This window comes from Filicampus tigris, chromosome 13 (assembly GCF_054856515.1).
Source record: "Filicampus tigris isolate MCC_2025a chromosome 13, RoL_Ftig_1.0, whole genome shotgun sequence".
Classification (NCBI taxonomy): Eukaryota; Metazoa; Chordata; class Actinopteri; order Syngnathiformes; family Syngnathidae; genus Filicampus; species Filicampus tigris.
Genome location: NC_141229.1, coordinates 4,761,056 through 4,779,074, shown reverse-complemented (window position 1 = coordinate 4,779,074; position 18,019 = coordinate 4,761,056). Strand labels below are relative to the sequence as shown.

Here is an 18,019-nt window from a genome sequence, read left to right as displayed (position 1 = left end):
CAAGACGCCATCAAAGCAATAATGTGGCCTGAACACAAAAATTGCAAACAGGTGATTTTTCTGTGATTATAAGGCCCACCTCCACAAAAAACAAAAACAAAAACATTCTGCAAATTTGCAAATCCTAAGCAACAAATGTGTGGCAATTGACACCAGTTACCCATTTAAAAATGTCAAACTGAAAACAAAAACTCAGACATCAATTTATGGTGGATAAAAGCAGGCTTAAGTTAGCTGCTGACAAGCACAGAGCTAAACTTTACAAATTAGCTGTTGACAGCTAATATTAGCATGTCGATTTGTTTCTAGGGCTTACTTAGGATGTGTCTCAGGTGTTTTGTTTCATAAAGTACTGACAATAATAGTTACAAATTTGAAATTGTCAAGTTATATCGAATGCAAGCAAGCTAAAATTAGCCACTAACTAGCACACAGCCAAATTCTGAAAACGAGCCATTAGCAGCTAATATTAGCTTGACCATTTGTGTTTGTAGCACTTAGAAATATCTTAGGTGTTTTGTTTCGTGAAATATTGACAATAATTATAATACAATAGTTATGAATTAAAAACAAAACACGTATAGTAAGATTGCAAACATTTAATTTGAGGACATTTTAAATTGCAATTTTTGAGTACTTACAGAAGAACTCCTCGACTTATGTCAATTTTGTATGTATTGATGATTGTCACATCAAAAGTCTAAATCGTTCTTCTTACAGAGTTGGACCACTGTGACAAAAGCGTCCCATTAAAATCACGTATTAAAGTGCAGAAAGATTGCAATAAATAATTTCTGTACAACATGTGTTCCCGCCAAGATCAGTTGGAGTGATTCGTGTTTCTTTCCCGCTTCCATTTAAAAACTATAAGAGTATTAGGGCCACGCTGTTACTTTATTCACTGCCATTGACAAATTTGTCTGTTCACAGTCCAGCCATTCAATCCCAGGAATTTATTTATATATATTTTTTCAAATTTTTTCAAACGTTAGGTTAAAAGAGGGTCTGAAAATGTCTGGCAGTGAATGAGTTAAGAAGAAATAATGTTGCGTAAAGTCATAATATCGTGAGAATAAAGTAATATACTCTAAAGGTTAAAGTCAAAAAATACCAAAAATTATTAAATAAATTCCCATTTGAGATTTAAGTCATATTAATATGAAAAAGTTGTATATTTGAGGAATATAGATTATCTACATGTCTTTGCAATCTTTATTTAAATGTAACGTAATATGACAATAAATGCTTTAAAAAAAAGTTGCACATTTTCAAGACAGTCAAAATCCGAAAGAAAAAAATATTCTCAAGGTAGTGTTCTATTTGCAAGATCATGGATGGATTGGATTGAAGGTTTAGTATTCTGACAATTAAGTAATGTATCAGAGGGAAAAAAAATGATAGATTTTCCAGATAAGTGCTCTAATTTTACATGTATCAAATGGTATATTTTCATTCAAGTCCCTTTGTAAAAATACAACTTTTTTTCTACAAAATATACTTTACAATGAGAGCGTGGCCCTAAAACTCGTGAATCAGAAAAACATGTACCTCCAAACATTTAGTTTTTTTGTACTTTTTTTTTTTTAATCCCTACAAACAAAATAATTTGTCAATTGCGTTTAGTATCAGCAAAAGTACAAAAAAAAAATCAATTAAAAAAAAACAGCAAAATGTGGAAGTGCATTAGGCTCTGGACTTGGTGCTGCGGTCTCCCTCCAGCCAGTATTCTTCACTCTGCATCTCAGTAAGTCTGGAGACGGTCCTCTGGAAGGCAAACATCTCTTCTTCGCCACTGAAGATGGACAGACTGCTAGCCTCATCCTGTCAAAGCAGGAAAACATTGTGGTCGCCACGGTGATCAATTCTAACGCGCAGTCTCCGAAAAGAGCCCAAAAATATTTTAGGGGTGCTTCAAATCAAAAGGTTTCCTCAAAAACCGGTTTCTGACCAAAACGCGTAGGAAATCAAGCTTTTTTTCGTGAAACTATCAGAGAGAGAAAGTTATTCTACTTTGATCTCGGTATCATATCACGACAAATTGTGAAAGTGGACATAAAAAAGCGAAGCAAAGCGCTCTTCGTCTCCTACTCTTTTGAGTCCCAGGTCGTCCATGAGGATGTGGCTCTCGTCGTGGCCGTGGTCTCCCTCGAGAACGAAGACCTCCTCCAGCGGGTGATCGGCCAGGATCACCACGCGGACCTGAAACAGCGCACGGGTGAACATCGTCAAATATTGACTTTGAAATGTTTCTCTCCAAATATTTGGGTGTCTGTAGTGCCCGGCCGCTCATGTGAATATTTTTGGAAATGTGTCTGTGAGCGGGCAAGCCATAACTAGTCGACACCTCTGTCAAATTTTGGAATAATTTTTTTTTCTAAAAAATGCACAATTAACATTAACTGCCTTTGTTTGGATCAAACCTTGTGGTCGTAGAGCGCGTCCACCAGCGTGATGAGTCGTCGGGCTTGGGTTTTCTTGTTGAGCGTCAGCAGCGGGATGTGCCGGATGAAGACGGTGTCAAACAGACGCGAGATTTCGAGGTAGTCGCTGGCCCCCAGAGGCTGAAATCATGAACAGCTCGGTCACATTATAAAGATTTGTTCGACAAAGAGGCGTGACAGAAAATCTAGCAGTCACGGTGGAACCTCAAGTTAGGAACTGACATGGTTCGGTCACCACGTTTGTAACCCGAAATGTTGATAAACCAAAGTAATGTTTCCCATCGAAATGAATGTAAATGCAATTAATCCGTTCCAGCCGCCAAACTACTTCCCTCGTTTATCAGTGCGTGGTTGAAAATATCGTGAAATATGAAAATAACTGCAAACACACTATTACACAAAATAAACTATTTATTGTTCATTGACTTTAACTAAGCAGGGGAAAAGCTGAGGAGGAGAAGAGTTTTCCTCTCCATAATAACATGGGGAAATTCTGATTCAGGTGTTTTTTTTTTTTTTTAATGTCTGTTTCTTTTCCAATTCATTGGTTGCTTCTGACCAACTGATGCAAATCGGCTCATCTTTTTCTGTCTAAAAAAAAAAAAATCATAAGGTGGGACATCACATAGAGCAGCAGTTTGGAATGTAGTTAGTGAACAATTATTCAAAAACGAGGCTTCAAGGTGTTTGTTGCCGCTCGCGAGTTTTAGTTCACTCTCAAACTAAACATAAAACATCTGCATACTGTAGCTTAGCCTTTCAGTCCATTAGTTTAACGCTAACGCTAAATAGCATCAACCTACGTTGTTTGTCCAAGCCTGTTTCATGAATTTATTTTTAAAAACAATCCTCTTAAACCACAATTCCAAAAACAATTTCTGATTTTCATTGGCTAATTTTCATACATTTTTTTTTTTTTCTGTATTACTTGTTTTGTCAAATTCAAGTAATATTAAATATGACTGTGTGTAATCCACTTCTGCGTACTGACAACCTTACCCTATCACACAGCTCCTCAAACGTGCAGTCCAGAATGGTACCGCATGCTTTGTTCAGACGCACTTTCCTGTTGTGCACATTCAGCACCCTTGGCCGCGTTACTGTGGAATACGTCCAACTACTATTACGCAATAATGCGAATAATGAAAATATGACATAACCACAAAAACGAAGGACTTACTGTCGTTCTGCTTGAAGGCCAGCTTGTCAAACAGCTTGTCCAGTGTCTCTTCTGCATCAGGCTCACTGGAACTGGTGTGAATGTATCAAAAATAATTGGTAGGAATAACCCATTAATAATAATATTATAATTAGAAAAAACATGTTGTGCAATGCATGGTTTTCTTACAGGAAGTAAAGTTTCCCGGCGGAGGTTCTGTTCCGCTTGCGGTAATCGATCCCCGAATCCAGACGAAGAGTTTGGCAATATTTCTGCACAATATTTAGTTGGACTGTCATGGAATTGGAATTATTTGGCGTTTGGGCTAAAACAACAACAACAACAACAACAAAATATCTTACCTGCAACACGGCAATGAAAGGCACAAAGTTGACCCTCTGCAGTCCGTTTTTATACAAGTCTGGCAGAGGGGCGAAGAATTCATTTACATTTCATTTTCTCCCATTGTGTGTCAAATGTGTGCATTTAAAAAAAAAAAATTAGAATAAAACCTCATTTCTTACTCAATGAAATTCTTGAGTTGATATGAATTCAATCATTTTATTTAAATGAATCAAATTTCTTATTTGAATTCATCTATATCAAATTCAATTGTTCATTGAAATAAATGTAATTTAGTTGATTCCTAATTCAACTTGATCTAATATCCAATTTAATTGGAGCTTTCTAATTTAATTTCCTGCTTTAATCAAATCGGTTTAATTACATTTCATTTAAAATCGGATTTATTCAACTTCCTAATTTCACGTCATTCCATTCTTAAATTAAATTCAACATGATTTGATTAAATCTGTCCAATTTCATGTATATATATTTTCAAATATTTCATCACATTGACAATTATATTGAATTCATCTTGCCGTGTTGGTGAACCACAATATTAGGAACAGCCGAGCATGCTGCAATAAAAGTTGCACATCACTGCAAGCTACATGCACAATAATAATCATACTTTAACGTGAATGAAGTCCATTTGTAAAGTCATCTCTTGTACTGGATCTGTTCCTAATGTTTTGTCCACTGCTTTCCTCTCAGCCGCTCATTTCTCACCTCCGGGGATGCGATTGGACGTGGCCACGACGACCACTCCGTGGAGGAACAGGTTCTCAAAAAGCTGCTTGAGAATCATGGCGTCGGCGATGTCCGTCACCTGGGGTGACGTCACAACATGGTGAGGTGTCATTCATCATCATCATCATCATCATCATCATCAAAGCCGTTACCTGAAACTCATCAAAGCACAGCAGACAAGCTTCCTCGCTGATCTCCTCGGCAACGGGTGCGATGGGGTCGTAGGATTTGGCCATCTTGCCCGCTTTCCTCTTCGGCAGACTCTGCTTAAGGCGGTGGATCCCTGCGCAGTCACACGCGAAATGACGCGATGCAGCGATGAACCATATACTGTACGTACACTAAAACAATGCTAGAAAGCCATTTACGGCGCATCGCCGTATCTAGCTTCGTTTGAATTATATGAGTGGGTAGGAACGAGATATGATATTTTTGCCGGCGATTGTATGACAATTTGGTGGAAGGAAATCATGTATGATACAAACGCATCACAATATCCAACTACGATAAACGTATAATAATTCGCAGGGTAACTCGTTATTATTGTATTGTCTTTTTCAAAATATACATGGCAATATTTTTCCAAAGACAATAACAGCAATTAGATGACAATCGATGCGAGGTATTGCAAGAAAAAACATCTACGATAGTGGCCCCAATACCAGGCCATGCATTTATACAGATTTTTTTTTTTTTTTTTTTTTTTTTTAATTAGGATAAGCGGTTCGGATAATCGTTGGATGTTTTTTTTTTTTTGGGTTGTTGTCAGCATCCCACCCGTCGACAAATGTTTGCGGGTGATCGTAGCAAAGCATATATGTCCAAAAATGTCCCATTATGACCCGGGCGGGAATGTTCGTCAACCACGCCAACAATATCACAAACAAAACGTCACAATATCCAACTAAGATAAAAAATTAGTCGGATAATTAGGACTGGGAATTGATACGGTACCATTCAAGATAACTGGGGCAATACTTCACAATATGGATACTTCAATCCACCTCACAAAACCACACTCACGTTTGTGTACGTCCAACATGAAGCCGTGGAAGTGGACCCTCTTTTTCTTTTCCGTCTCCACGTGCGAGTAAAACATATCCATGACCATGGTTTTACCCGTGCCTGAAATGATTATCACACGTCATTTGGTATCAAATAAAAAAAGGCGTTACGGTCTCGAGTGTCCCTTACCCACGTCGCCGTAAATGTAATAACCCTTGGGAGCCTTCGGCCTGGTGAAAAACTACAAGAGAGGAGCAAACGTAAACTAATGTACTGCGTTATAAGGATTCAGCGCGATATCGTCACGTAATACAGGATCAAGCGTCAGGTGTCAATATTAGGATACATGGTTTGACGTCCGACTGTGTACCCAAGAGCTGAGTTCCTCAGTGTTTGAAAAAGGGACCACAAAGCTCATCAAAGGCATCAGAGAACCAACCAGCAGTGATCAGGTTAAAAAGTCCTTTGCCAATGTTTTTTTTTTTTCCAGGACAACACACACGAATGCTAAAAATTCCCGTAAGAAGGATATGATCATACTTGAGCAAGATTTCATTTCGGCTTAGTCCTTCAAACGTTTCTTATTCTTTTTTGGGAGGACGGTAAATGACAGCGCACAGCACCGGGACGGCTCTGCCTACTTCAAAGCTGGTTTTGATGTGGCGAATATACACAGTTTACATTTAAAATTGTTTTGAGAAGTAGTCGCCGTTCCTCCACCACAGCCCAAAGTCGTCAGGGAATCCACGTAGTAAGTGTTACGGGACTCCAAAACGTTATTTCATTCATTGTATATATTTTTTTAAATATTTATTTAATTATTTTTATATATATATATATATATATATATATATATATATATATATATATATATATATATATATATATATATATATATATATATATTTTTTTTTTTTTTTAAATAAAATCAGTTATTAGAATTTTATATTGCCAAATATCTGAATCAGATTACTGTATCGCAAAAAAAAAAATCCATATGGGTCGGGCCCGACTAAATATGACTTTTAGCTTTGTGATATATTGCGACATACAGTATCGTAGATCTTTTTATTCCCATCATATCAGTTACACGCAATTGATCATTATTGGTATGGTTGGAACAATAATGCTATATTATACCACGAGTTCCTTTCTAATCCCCAAATCTTTAGTAGACTTCATCTTATTGAAATATCGTCACGTATTTGTTTTCTCCCCACCCTCCGAGTGTACCTTTTGAAAGAAGGACGAGGGAGTGTTGCTGTAACCGCGGAGTGTTTTGTGCAGTTGGTCCAGTTTGCTCATCACGGCTCTCTGGTGCTCGTCCTCCCGCAGGGTCCCATCCCGGATCAGCCCGCTGTAGTGATCCAGGGGGCCGCTGAAGTCACCGCTCGTCTCCGTCTCACGCTGGGCTTCCACCGCGTAGCCTTCTCGTAGGTAAACAACAACATGGCGAGACCTGACATTTTGCCTGGTTTGTTTACAACTGAGCGCAATGAAACAGGTGGCTAAAGTACTCACCGATGTTATTATAGTTAACGGAAACTAATGAAATAAGTCAAACTAAATCTAAAAATCTGTAAACAAAATAAAAACGATATCTTGCACTTGAGAAATACTCCATACTGTATATCAAAAACTAAAACCAATACTTAAACTAATGAAATCCAAACTGAAACAAAGCACTTTCAAAAAAAAAAAAAAAACTAATAAAAACTAACACACTTGCTCAAAAAACTAATTAAAACTCAATCAAAAACAAAAGTCAAAACGAAATTAAACCTAACCATAATGAAACTATAATACAAATTCCAAATTATAACTAAATTATAATACTATTATAACCCTGGTACTACTACTCACACCCTATTTTAGTATAAATACAGATATTCGTTCTTTCACGTAGTGCCTGGAATTACTTCATTAGCTATATTTGAGAAATAATTCATTGCTATGTGATGTGTTTCTGTGTTTGTCAAGCTTTACAGTGACAGCAGTCTTTTGACAATAGGAAAGAAAGTTATGGACGTTGGAAAATAAGAAATTGGTGCATTTTTCTTTTTTTTTTATTGCTTTTAAACAGTCATAACTTTCTTAATATTTGTCACAGGAAAACTACACTTATATCACTGAAATCGTCTATACAAAGGCCTGCCTGATAATGACTGTTTCGTGTAAATCAATTCATTTTGAACATTTTCCGCACATACGTGCAGTAATGAGGCATTTGAAGTAGTACTCGTCACTTCCCACCACCACTACTACAAACAGGCGAGCGACGCAGGAATTTGCAACAATGTGGCTTTGTTGAGGGAGTGACAGCTAACCGGACGCTAAAAGTAAAGTAAGTACGAACGCACATTGAGTTCACATACAAACTTCTAATGCTTATTTTGACTATAATTATGACCCCATTTAGCTCAAGTTAGACGACTTCAATATGGGGACGTTGGCTAGTTTTTCGAATAACAAAGCACAGAGTCGCTCCAAAAAACAAAACAAAAAAAAAAAAAAAACTCACCAATAACCCCGTCTCACCTCGTCTGCGACACGATATTGTGGTTTTGAGCAGTCTCATGGAGGAATGTTGCGCTCTCCGCAGAAAAGTGCAGCCCAGGGAGGCTGGGGGTGACATCTTGGCAGACAGCGGCATCCATACCGCCATCTTGATTCAAAATAACTTTATGGACAAATTGACTGGGAACTAAATTTTCTACAGTAGTTTGTTTTAGGGACCGACAGAGGGAGACATTTCTTTAATTCTGGGTTACTGGAAGCCAATTAAATATTGTGTACTGTTATGTATATACGCACACGTACACACACACACACATTTATATAAACGTAAACATACTTCCTGTCGGGATATTCGTATGTAAAGTTAGGATAATAAAGGTCATGTTATGGGAAATAAATGGCGTTAATTTCATTTATTTCTGGTCAGTGCTCTATAGGCATTGCTAAGGAGTACATTTCACCAACTTTGACTGCATGGGATTTTCTCCATTCTACAGATTTCCCGATCATTAAGTTGACGTATCTTCACCAAATGTTACCCGATTTCGTGTCTATGTGTCATTGGATAGCATTTTTAATGCCCTTCCAGAAAGTGGATGAATATCAATTTCTTAAATTTGATCAGGGTTTTTTTTTTTTTTGCATTTATGACCAAATATCCATGCAACAACAATAACAATGATGTGGTGCTGTACACTTCTGACTTAGATGCTTACATATGTGAAGAAAAAAAAATGTTGCTTTAAAACATTATATCCACATTAATGAATCACAGAGGCAATTTTTGTACATTCCTAATAATACTGTAAATCGATGAATTTGCATTCGAGTACCATACTGTATATGGTCGCGCATCCTCCAGTCTTGTAACGTCGGTGCAGATATGAGTGCAATTTTACATCCACATCAGTGAGCTGCAGACAAAACATGGGAGGCTTACAGGCTTGTTGCCATGACAACAGAGCAACCCCATCACTTCTGCCCTGCCACTACCTCGAGGCACTCTCTCTCTCTCTCTCTCTCTCTCTCTCTCTCTCTCTCTCTCTCTCTCTCTCGCGCTCGCTCGCTCGCTCTCTCTCTCTCACTCACTGTCTCTCTCCATCTGTCCGTCTGTACACACAGAGCAGCAGTGTTACATCCGCTTTTAAACTGTAAAGACGAGCCAGGCGCGTCGGGACCCCTCCTGCTTGTCTGCGTCGGGCGGTGAGTGTTTACATCCTTTGTCAACGGACGTCTCCTACACGGGTTAGAAGATGTATGGTGTCGTGGGCGGTAATCATACTACATAACCGGATAGCTATGGTGAAGAAGCCCCCCCCCCCCCCCCCCCCACACACACACACCAAAACAACCTCCCACCCTTTTATTGCTGAATGCATTAGTCTAATGAGAGCCTGCGGCAACATTACGGGGGATGTGATGATACGGGGAGGGTGATTGTGTCATGAAGAAACCATGTAATTCCCCTTTTTCTTGTTGGGTAAGGTAATACATCCTAATCAGGTGGATGTATTTGATTTGATGTTTTCTAACAGCTCCAAATGAGTGCACCCGCAGCGACGGTGCAGCAGCGAGCAGACGGCAACGACGACGGCGGTGAAATGCAAGCGGCCGCGGTGGCGCCATCCTCCTTCATGCCGGGCCAGTCGGGCAAGATTCCGGGCAGGAAGCGAGGCAGACCCCCGCTGCGCAGCGTGGCCAAGATAGATTTCGCCAATCGCTACGCCGACTCGCTGCCGCCGCTCAAGGTGCCGAAGAAGAGGGGCAGAAAGCCGGGATTCAAGGTCAGGATGGGGCGACGTTGGCGTGGCCATACCGGTGGTACCTTAAAGTTGAATAAGAAAAAGCTTGTCTTGTCCTTCCCCCTTTTTACAATTCAAATCATCATCTATAAACAACTTGCGTGTTTGTGTATATCAGAGATGGGCAACTGGCGGGCCTCATGTCATAGTTGCGCTTACCCTGGATATAAGTGAGTAGGCCTAATATTTTTTGGGAGTGATATGCAGGAGAAAGATAATACCTCAATAATATTGACATTTTGAGTGAGTAGATTTTTGGGGGAAAAAATGTACAAAATGAGTTCTTACACTTAATGTTGGTTTCTTGTTCCACAGGTTTGTGCCGTCCTTGAATGTTTTTTTTTTTTTTTTTTTTTTTCAAGAGCGCTTTGCACAAGAAAAAAATGACAGTATGTTGTTATTTTGTTGTTTGCGTCAACCCTTTGTTGTTGGGTTGAGATAGTGGATCAATCGAGTCTTCCTAGAATGCCTGCCTAAACAAATGTGTTTTGAACTGCTTTTTTTTGTTGTTCTTCCGCAGCTGAAACCCAGGATGGTGATGACTCCGTTGGCCATCTCGCCACCCAGCAGCACCCCCGAGCCCGACATGAGCTCCATCCCGCAAGACGCCGCCACAGTCCCCCATTCGGCCACGCCCCAGGTGCTCACAGGTAGGATGGTCCCGGTTAGCTGAAGCCCTCATCCACAAGGCTGCAAAGGAATAAATACATAAATAAGGAATAAATAAATACGACTGACTAAATACAATATTAAGTGTCAAATTGTCGAAATAATGCATTCATTTCTTCACCCTTTTTATTTTATGTATTGTATATGTAAAATTGCTTAATGGTTGATTTATTAGATAATTCACCTTCATTTTTTAAATTTATTAAATGTACGCATTCTTGAACCAATAAGGAAAAAAATTGTAATTGCACATTTAAAATTGCTTTTTTTTTTTTTTTAAATAAAAAATGTATTCATTTTCATTGTACAGTCAACCCCAGCAGATTTACAGATTTTTTGTGTGAAATGTGTACACTAAATTTTGGGGGTTGCATTTTTATATTCCCCCCGCCCCCCACTTCATTTCAATGGGTCTCACTTATATGCAGATTTTCGCTTTTCGTGGAGCAGCCTTGTTCCTTTTCCCCCTTCAATAGCGAGGGTCCACTGTATTGAATTAAATTATAATTAATTAACCAATAAGTTAACGAAGTCTATTAAACGTGTTAAATGTTTATGTAAAATTATCAGGTTTCATAATACAATAATAATTCATTCTACTTTTTAGAAAAAAATATTGGTACAACCAATTTATTTATAACCAATTATGGGGGAAAAAAATCATATGAAAGTGTATTCTTTTTTATGTTAATATTTATCACAAATGCAATTACAATTAATCAACTTTTTAAAATGAATTACATTATATGACAGATTTTCTTTTGCATTGCTAATTTAACATAGAATGTATAAATTAATTAAACAATATTTTCATAAAATACACTATATTGTTGAACATTTTTTATTTTTACTAATATATTTTGTTATGATTTACAGTTAGTCAGTTAACCAATTATTCAGTGAGATTTTTAAAAATCCTTGGGAAAATTCCTGAAATTGTTGTCACTGCTTGCACTTCAGTGTGCATCTACATCAACAAGCAGGCCAACACGGGCCCCAACCTGGACCGGAAGAAGATCCAGCAGCTGCCCGACCACTTCGGCCCCGACCGGCCTTCGGTGGTGCTGCAGCAGGCCGTGCAGGGATGCATCGACAGCGCCTTCCAGCAGAAGACCGTCTTCACACTGCTCACGCAGGGATACGGGGGAGAGAAGATCTCAGGTAGCTTTTCACACATTGTTATCGGCAGCCGCCATTCATCCGGGTTAGTTTTCATTCAAATGACTTAAAGCGGAAGTCAACCCAAACATTTTTTTTTTCAAGCATATGTTCTATGCAAGCCCACTAGTTGAAACAAGGCATTCTGATTGTATTTGTGGAATAAGAGTTAATCCACTCGTTTTTAGCCATCTCTGGGAGCGGCCATTTTGTCACTTCCGTCGACCGAAAATGACATCACAACTGCTCAGGGCTCAGGTAACGACCAATCACGGCTGACCTGTTTTCGGAGGCTGAGCCGTGATTGGTCGTGATCTGAGCCCTGAGCAGTTGTGATGTCATTTTCAGTCGACAGAAGGGACAAAATGGCCGCCCCCTGAGATGGCTAAAAACGGGTGGATTTTGCTGCTTAACTCATATTCCACAAACGCAACATTAATCAGAATGCCGTGTTTCAACTAGTGGGTCTGCTGGGAACATATTCTTCAAAGAAAATATGTTTGGGTTGATTTCTACTTTAAAGGACAATAGCTTTATCAAGAGCCTGCATTTGGATCAGTGGCTCCCAAAATATAGTATGTGTGCACCCTCTACTGGTACACAAAAGTATGACCAAATTAAATTTATAAACTGTGCATAATTTTAGAGTGGCCTTCATGTTTTTGTTTTTTGTTTTTTTGTAATTAACTACATCCATTTTAAATACAGTTCAGTTGTTTTGAACTTTCACCTTTAAGTTCTATACATTTGGATGTAATCTTTCAGAACAGTTTTCAAACATTTATTTAAGTACCGGTACCATTTTTGTTCAACTTTGTGTACATGTATGTATGCTGTGTTTTGTGGCTCCCGGTGTTGAAACCGAAATGGCTTTTGGGGTATTTAACGGTCAACCGCATAGCTTTATTCAGAACCTCCATTTACACTCATGATTTTTGACAGATTTAGCTGAATATGCGGGTGACAGCATAGCTTCTTCCAGATCCTGCGTTTATCTGTTTATTTTGATTTTTTTTTTTTTTTAATGGATTCAACTCCGCGGTGGATTTACATTTTCCGTGTATTTGAACTGCAGCCACATTTGACGGCAAGCAGCACCTCCTGAGTCTGCCTGTGGTGAACAGCATCGACTACGTGCTGCGCTTCCTGAAGAAGCTCTGTCGCAGCCTGCACTGCGAGAACCTGTTTAGCGACCAGCCCATCAGCCAGCGTGCCTCCTACCACTCCGACGGTAAAACACTAATCACCCTCTCCGCCTACATCCTTGCTCTATCGCGGATATATGAATGATATTAATCATTTTCTCAGTCATTTCTTACCCGTTTCCATCTCGCCCCGTAGCGGAAACGTCTCTGGCTGAGGATTACCGCCACGAGCAGGCAGAGGGGAAGCGCTACCCGGTGGCGGAGCACCGAGAGTCCGCTTTCAGCTCCATCAGCTCGTCCTCATACTCGCCAAAGTCCTCCTACGGTTTCCGCGCGGCGCCGCAGTTCTCCAACGCATCGGCCGCCTCCAGGCAGTCGCCGGCCAGCCCCGGCGCCTTTGCGGAAAGCAACAGGACAGGTGAGGCCATAGGCGGGGTCGCGTGCCAATCACACTTTCGAAACACAAACGTTTCTTAAAGTGAAGTAAACGAAACGCAAACTTTGAACTGACTAACTAACTAACTTAGTTGGTTTCTTAGTTGGCAAATGACTTAGTGACCAACTAACTCACTTGCAACTACTGAACTGACCCGTCTATCCTTCTTATTCAATTACTAAATAATTTACATCCTGACTCACTAATTCACTAACTTACTTACAAACTCAATAATTCAAAAACATACTTTATTAACTTCTACCTACCTAATTCCTTAACATGCTAATGCTCTCTAATTCAGTAGCTAACTTTATTTATAACTTAGTTACCACCTAACTTGCTCACTAGCTTGCTAACTTACTTACCAACTAGCTAAATTTCAACCTAACTCCATCACTAACTCACTTACTAAGTTGTAATTAACTAACTCAGTAACTAACTTACTCTCTAACAGACTGACTAACTGATCTAAATTCTATTTACCGCAGTAGCTAACGTCATTGCAAGCTAACTCATTCACTCCTAATTTAAAGCAACACTGTGTCGTATGTCAGTTTTTGTTGATTATGGCGGCGCCGTGTGGACAAAAGCGGTAGTGTTTTGACGAAAGTCAACCACATTCCCATTTCGGGAAATCCTCAGCTCTCGCCGGCGTGCAAGTTGGACTGAATTACATTTCTATTTCCAGTGGCTGCGTGAAAGATGAATAGCGATGAGGTCATGAATGTCATTTTTTTTTTAAAATACTTTTGTTTTTTGTTTGTTTTGCGGCTTATGCAAAATTCCCATTCAACTACTTGTAAGTCAATGTTTCATCAAAAGAGTTGTGACATTTTTTTTATTAAGGTCGAATTCTCGCCCAGTGCTGCTTTAACTCAATTTTAGCCTTACTTGCTGTTTAACTCATTCGAGTGTGCAGGTGTACCTAATCGAGTGTGCAGTGAGTAGTAGCCTTCAGTATTTATGAGCGTTTGTCCCATCAGGAGGGTACACCACACAGGAGCCCAAGGCCCCTTCCCCTGGCAAGGATCCGTCCACGTGGAGCGTGGACGACGTGGTGTGGTTTGTCAGGGACGCCGACGCCAACGCCCTCGGACCTCACGCCGACGTCTTCAGAAAGCACGTGAGTCCGGGCCCCTTATGCCGCACACACTATAGCCATCATAATCATCATCAGTTGGAGTTGTATATGATTTTTACAATGGACAGATAGGCCACGCATTTGAAGATGAGGTAAAAGAAAGCTACCGTTTATAAGCGGTGTTCCCAAAGAATATGCTCACCCGTTGACTGGTGGAGCAACAAATGTAGGCCGATGATATAACGGGCATATTTTCTTTCTCATTTTACAGTAGTCGTAGACCAAGTAGTCGTTGTCCGCGTCTGTATGACTTCACAGTACGACACCGCCTCCCGGTGGCCGCGTCGGGCATTTCGGAAGGAACAGCACAATGAAAATAAATGGCCGCATGAAATGACAAATCTGTTTCATTCTTTAAATTCATTCGTGTTACCTGATTCCTTGCACCCCCTCCTGCAGGAGATTGATGGTAACGCCCTGTTGCTGCTGAAGAGCGACATGATCATGAAGTACCTGGGCCTGAAGCTGGGGCCCGCCCTCAAGCTGTGCTACCACATCGACAAGCTCAAGCAGAGCAAGCTGTAGGATCATCACAGCGGTTCGGCCCGTTTTGAGGAACTCACACAATAAGCAGGCGCATTTGGCTCAATGTGGAGTTGATGACTGGATTGAATCTTCTGTAGGAGGAAACAATGAATGACTGTTCACGAAAGCCCCTTTCACACTTCCTCGAAAAGACCAAAAAAAAAAAAAAAAAATCTTTGCATTTTGTTGCTGTTCACTATAGATGGCACTGACGAGGAACGGAGGCACAAAACTAGGGCTGAACGATTTTGAAAAATAGTGTAATTGGGATTTTTTTTTTTTCAATGATTAATTTGCAATTATTTTCTCAAGGTCCTCTTCGTGTATTTTTTTTGTTGAAACAAATACAAGCAATGCAATAAATTAATCTGTATTACAATAAACCATATCAGATGTATTATATATATACATATTTATATACATAAATGTGCCGGTCTTATCGGTTGGTTCAATTCTAACGTAAAGGCAAATTAAGCATGAATTTATAATGAAAGACAAGTTTATTTATCTACTTCAATTAGAGTTGTTAAAACACTTTGACTTGCGGTCTTTTAAATGTTCATGACAAAATTCTACCACACAAGTGTGGCGTGAACTAAGTCTGTAAATCATCAAAACGCAAACAAATGTGTCTTTATTTCTTGTCCTTTTCACCATTTCACTACATGCAGGAAATAATGAAATGAAATATGCATATACGTATACATACTGTGTATATATAATTTAAAAAAAAAGTCTACCAAGCAAAAGCGAAGGGAGCAGCCTTTGCGATCTGAAAAGTGCATTGTATTAAATTGCGATGTTAATTTGAATTTGATTAATTGTTCAGCCCTAGACAAAGCCGACCTATTTTTGGGCTTTTGTGAAGCCGAGACGCGGGTGTGAAGTTGAACTCTGGGCAGTTGTTTTGAAAGCAGTTGACACAAAAGACTGTCTAATTTTCCCAGTGTGAAACCCCACAAATTTGTGGCCATTTCACAGGGATTGTGTAAAAAAACCCAAAAAAAAAACGCATATAAACTGATGTTATGTTCCGCCAGCTCAGGTGGGACTACTTTGGGGGTGCAAAGCGGTCCCGTGAAAATTCGACCTTCAGGGGTAACAGAGGTGGCAAATACGCATTTTGCAAAGGCGCCACTGTAATGCAATTAAGAAATGAATTATTGTTTGATTCAAATAATCTGTTTTACGTACACGTGAGCGGCACGGTGGTCGACTGGTTAGCACGTCCGCCTCACAGCTCAGAGGTCGTGGGCTCGATCCCGGCTCCGGCCTCCCTGTGTGGAGTTTGCATGTCCTCCCCGTGCCTGCGTGGGTTTTCTCCGGGTACTCCGGTTTCCTCCCACATTCCAAAAACATGCTTGATAGGTTAATTGGACACTCTAAATTGCCCCTAGGTGTGATTGTGAGTGCGGATGTTTGTCTCTGTGTGCCCTGCGATTGGCTGGCAACCAATTCGGGGTGTCCCCCGCCTACTGCCCGAAGACAGCTGGGATAGGCTCCAGCACTCCCCGCGACCCTTGTGAGGAGAAGCGGTATAAATAATGGATGGATGGATGGACGCACACGTGAACTGCTTTTGGCTCATTGGCCTGTTTAAGATGGTTTCCCGATTACAAATACTTGCACGGCATTTTTCAGTGCAGGTCTTAAACTTCTTAAACTAGAGTCTTCAACTTTATTTTAAGATATTTTGATGCTACTTTATTTCTTAAGCAACGGCTTCACTTAACTAGCCTGTTTTACTGTAACTTGATGTAAAATTAATGTCGCCTCGGCCATGCAAGGAAGCGTATATGCATATGCATATGCATATATATATATATATACACATTAGGGGTGTAAGGAAAACTGATTTGATTCGGAAGATCGGGTCGGATTTAAGCAAACCAAATTGTGACATTTTAAAATGTACCTTACTTGAATCGTATTGTACTTCATGTATCGAGATACGTATGGAATCGTATTTTATTGGAGGGATGCACACCCCTAATGTACATGTATACAGAATGTGTGGAAGTGTTTCAATATGCACAAAATGTCACAAACCTCACGATTTTCAAAATCCCATCTTTTATCAGTGTTGAGTATACAAGGACAGTATGTGCTTTTGTGATGGTGAGATGTCAAGGAAATATATGCGTAATATACGTAATAATCCTGTATGTGAGTATTAAATCAATACATGTCAACTACTACTAATGTCTATGTCTTTGTTTTTTTTGCAATATTTTGTGTTATACTTTGAATTATTTTATACTATTTGTGTATATTTTCTATTTTTCATATTTCCCATTTTTTGTTTTCTAATACTTTTGTATTTCTAATATTTTCATGTTGTTTTCCCTTCAAGTATTTCTTATCATTTTTGCATTTTTAATCATCATTTGGTCTCATTTTGAATCATAATATTTTGGTATTTGGGGGTATTTTTTATTTTTGTATTCTTCCATATGTATTTTTTTCTCAAACATTTGTATGTTCGTTCATCTAATATTTGCTGTTAATTTCCCCCAAACTCCTGTTTTAGAATTTTGATCTATTTTTTCTTTCATCAAAAGTTATCATCTGATATTTTGTAAGGCAAGGCAGCGAAGCACATTTCATACACAAGGCAACTCAATTTGCTTCACACATGCAAAGACACAACACCTAAAAGCATTTACAAACTGAACAGTAAACTACATTCAGAAGCAAAGCAGAGAGAAGTATCTTACCAAAATTACGAAAAGAACATACAGTACATAGACATTTTTTTAAAACAAAGGAGACTTTAAAAACATTTTAAAAGTGTATATATATATATATATATATATATATATATATATATGAAATTTAATATAATAATTAATTGATTTAATGCAATGTTTTGTTGTTATTTCCAAAAATTTCTTTATTTGCTTTATTTTTGTTTTGTAAATTCTGTGCA

At 39.1% G+C, this 18,019-nt stretch overlaps 2 protein-coding genes across 7 annotated transcripts; one reads left to right on the top strand and one right to left on the bottom strand.

The window, feature by feature from the left end:
- Window positions 1-584: 584 nt before the first annotated feature.
- LOC147137270 (AFG1-like ATPase) lies at window positions 585-8,393 on the bottom strand. Of its 2 annotated transcripts, none has more exons than XM_086049428.1 (13): window positions 8,236-8,393; window positions 6,931-7,124; window positions 5,887-5,938; window positions 5,716-5,817; window positions 4,845-4,975; window positions 4,672-4,771; window positions 3,963-4,021; window positions 3,790-3,872; window positions 3,622-3,692; window positions 3,441-3,541; window positions 2,421-2,561; window positions 2,089-2,199; window positions 585-1,821 (listed from the first exon to the last, which is right to left on the bottom strand). In XM_086049428.1, the coding sequence occupies exons 1-13, from the start codon at window positions 8,360-8,362 to the stop codon at window positions 1,684-1,686; spliced, it is 1,410 nt and encodes a 469-aa protein (XP_085905554.1). In that variant the 5' UTR covers window positions 8,363-8,393; the 3' UTR covers window positions 585-1,683. The 2 variants fall into 2 exon arrangements, with proteins under 2 accessions (XP_085905554.1, XP_085905556.1); XM_086049430.1 differs by having other exon boundaries at window positions 8,219-8,361.
- On the top strand, window positions 4,766-17,285 carry scml4 (Scm polycomb group protein like 4). Of its 5 annotated transcripts, none has more exons than XM_086049433.1 (10): window positions 4,766-5,024; window positions 7,033-7,134; window positions 9,337-9,417; window positions 9,750-9,998; window positions 10,537-10,666; window positions 11,646-11,846; window positions 12,919-13,074; window positions 13,185-13,406; window positions 14,408-14,547; window positions 14,965-17,285. In XM_086049433.1, the coding sequence occupies exons 4-10, from the start codon at window positions 9,756-9,758 to the stop codon at window positions 15,088-15,090; spliced, it is 1,218 nt and encodes a 405-aa protein (XP_085905559.1). In that variant the 5' UTR covers window positions 4,766-5,024; window positions 7,033-7,134; window positions 9,337-9,417; window positions 9,750-9,755; the 3' UTR covers window positions 15,091-17,285. The 5 variants fall into 5 exon arrangements, with proteins under 5 accessions (XP_085905559.1, XP_085905558.1, XP_085905557.1 ...); XM_086049432.1 differs by lacking the exon at window positions 4,766-5,024 and adding an exon at window positions 6,176-6,448; XM_086049431.1 differs by lacking the exons at window positions 4,766-5,024; window positions 7,033-7,134 and adding an exon at window positions 7,954-8,041.
- Window positions 17,286-18,019: the final 734 nt, after the last annotated feature.

Excerpts from the sequence above, each read along its gene's own strand:
- scml4 (XM_086049433.1), top strand. The coding sequence starts at position 9,756 with ATGAGTGCACCCGCAGCGACGGTGCAGCAGCGAGCAGACGGCAACGAC. Across the intron at positions 10,667-11,645 it reads CACGCCCCAGGTGCTCACAG|TGTGCATCTACATCAACAAG; the intron begins GTAGGATGGTCC and ends CTTGCACTTCAG. Across the intron at positions 11,847-12,918 it reads CGGGGGAGAGAAGATCTCAG|CCACATTTGACGGCAAGCAG; the intron begins GTAGCTTTTCAC and ends TTTGAACTGCAG.
- LOC147137270 (XM_086049428.1), bottom strand. The coding sequence starts at position 8,362 with ATGGCGGTATGGATGCCGCTGTCTGCCAAGATGTCACCCCCAGCCTCC. Across the intron at positions 5,818-5,886 it reads TTACATTTACGGCGACGTGG|GCACGGGTAAAACCATGGTC; the intron begins GTAAGGGACACT and ends TAATCATTTCAG. Across the intron at positions 3,693-3,789 it reads GCCGGGAAACTTTACTTCCT|TTCCAGTGAGCCTGATGCAG; the intron begins GTAAGAAAACCA and ends CATTCACACCAG.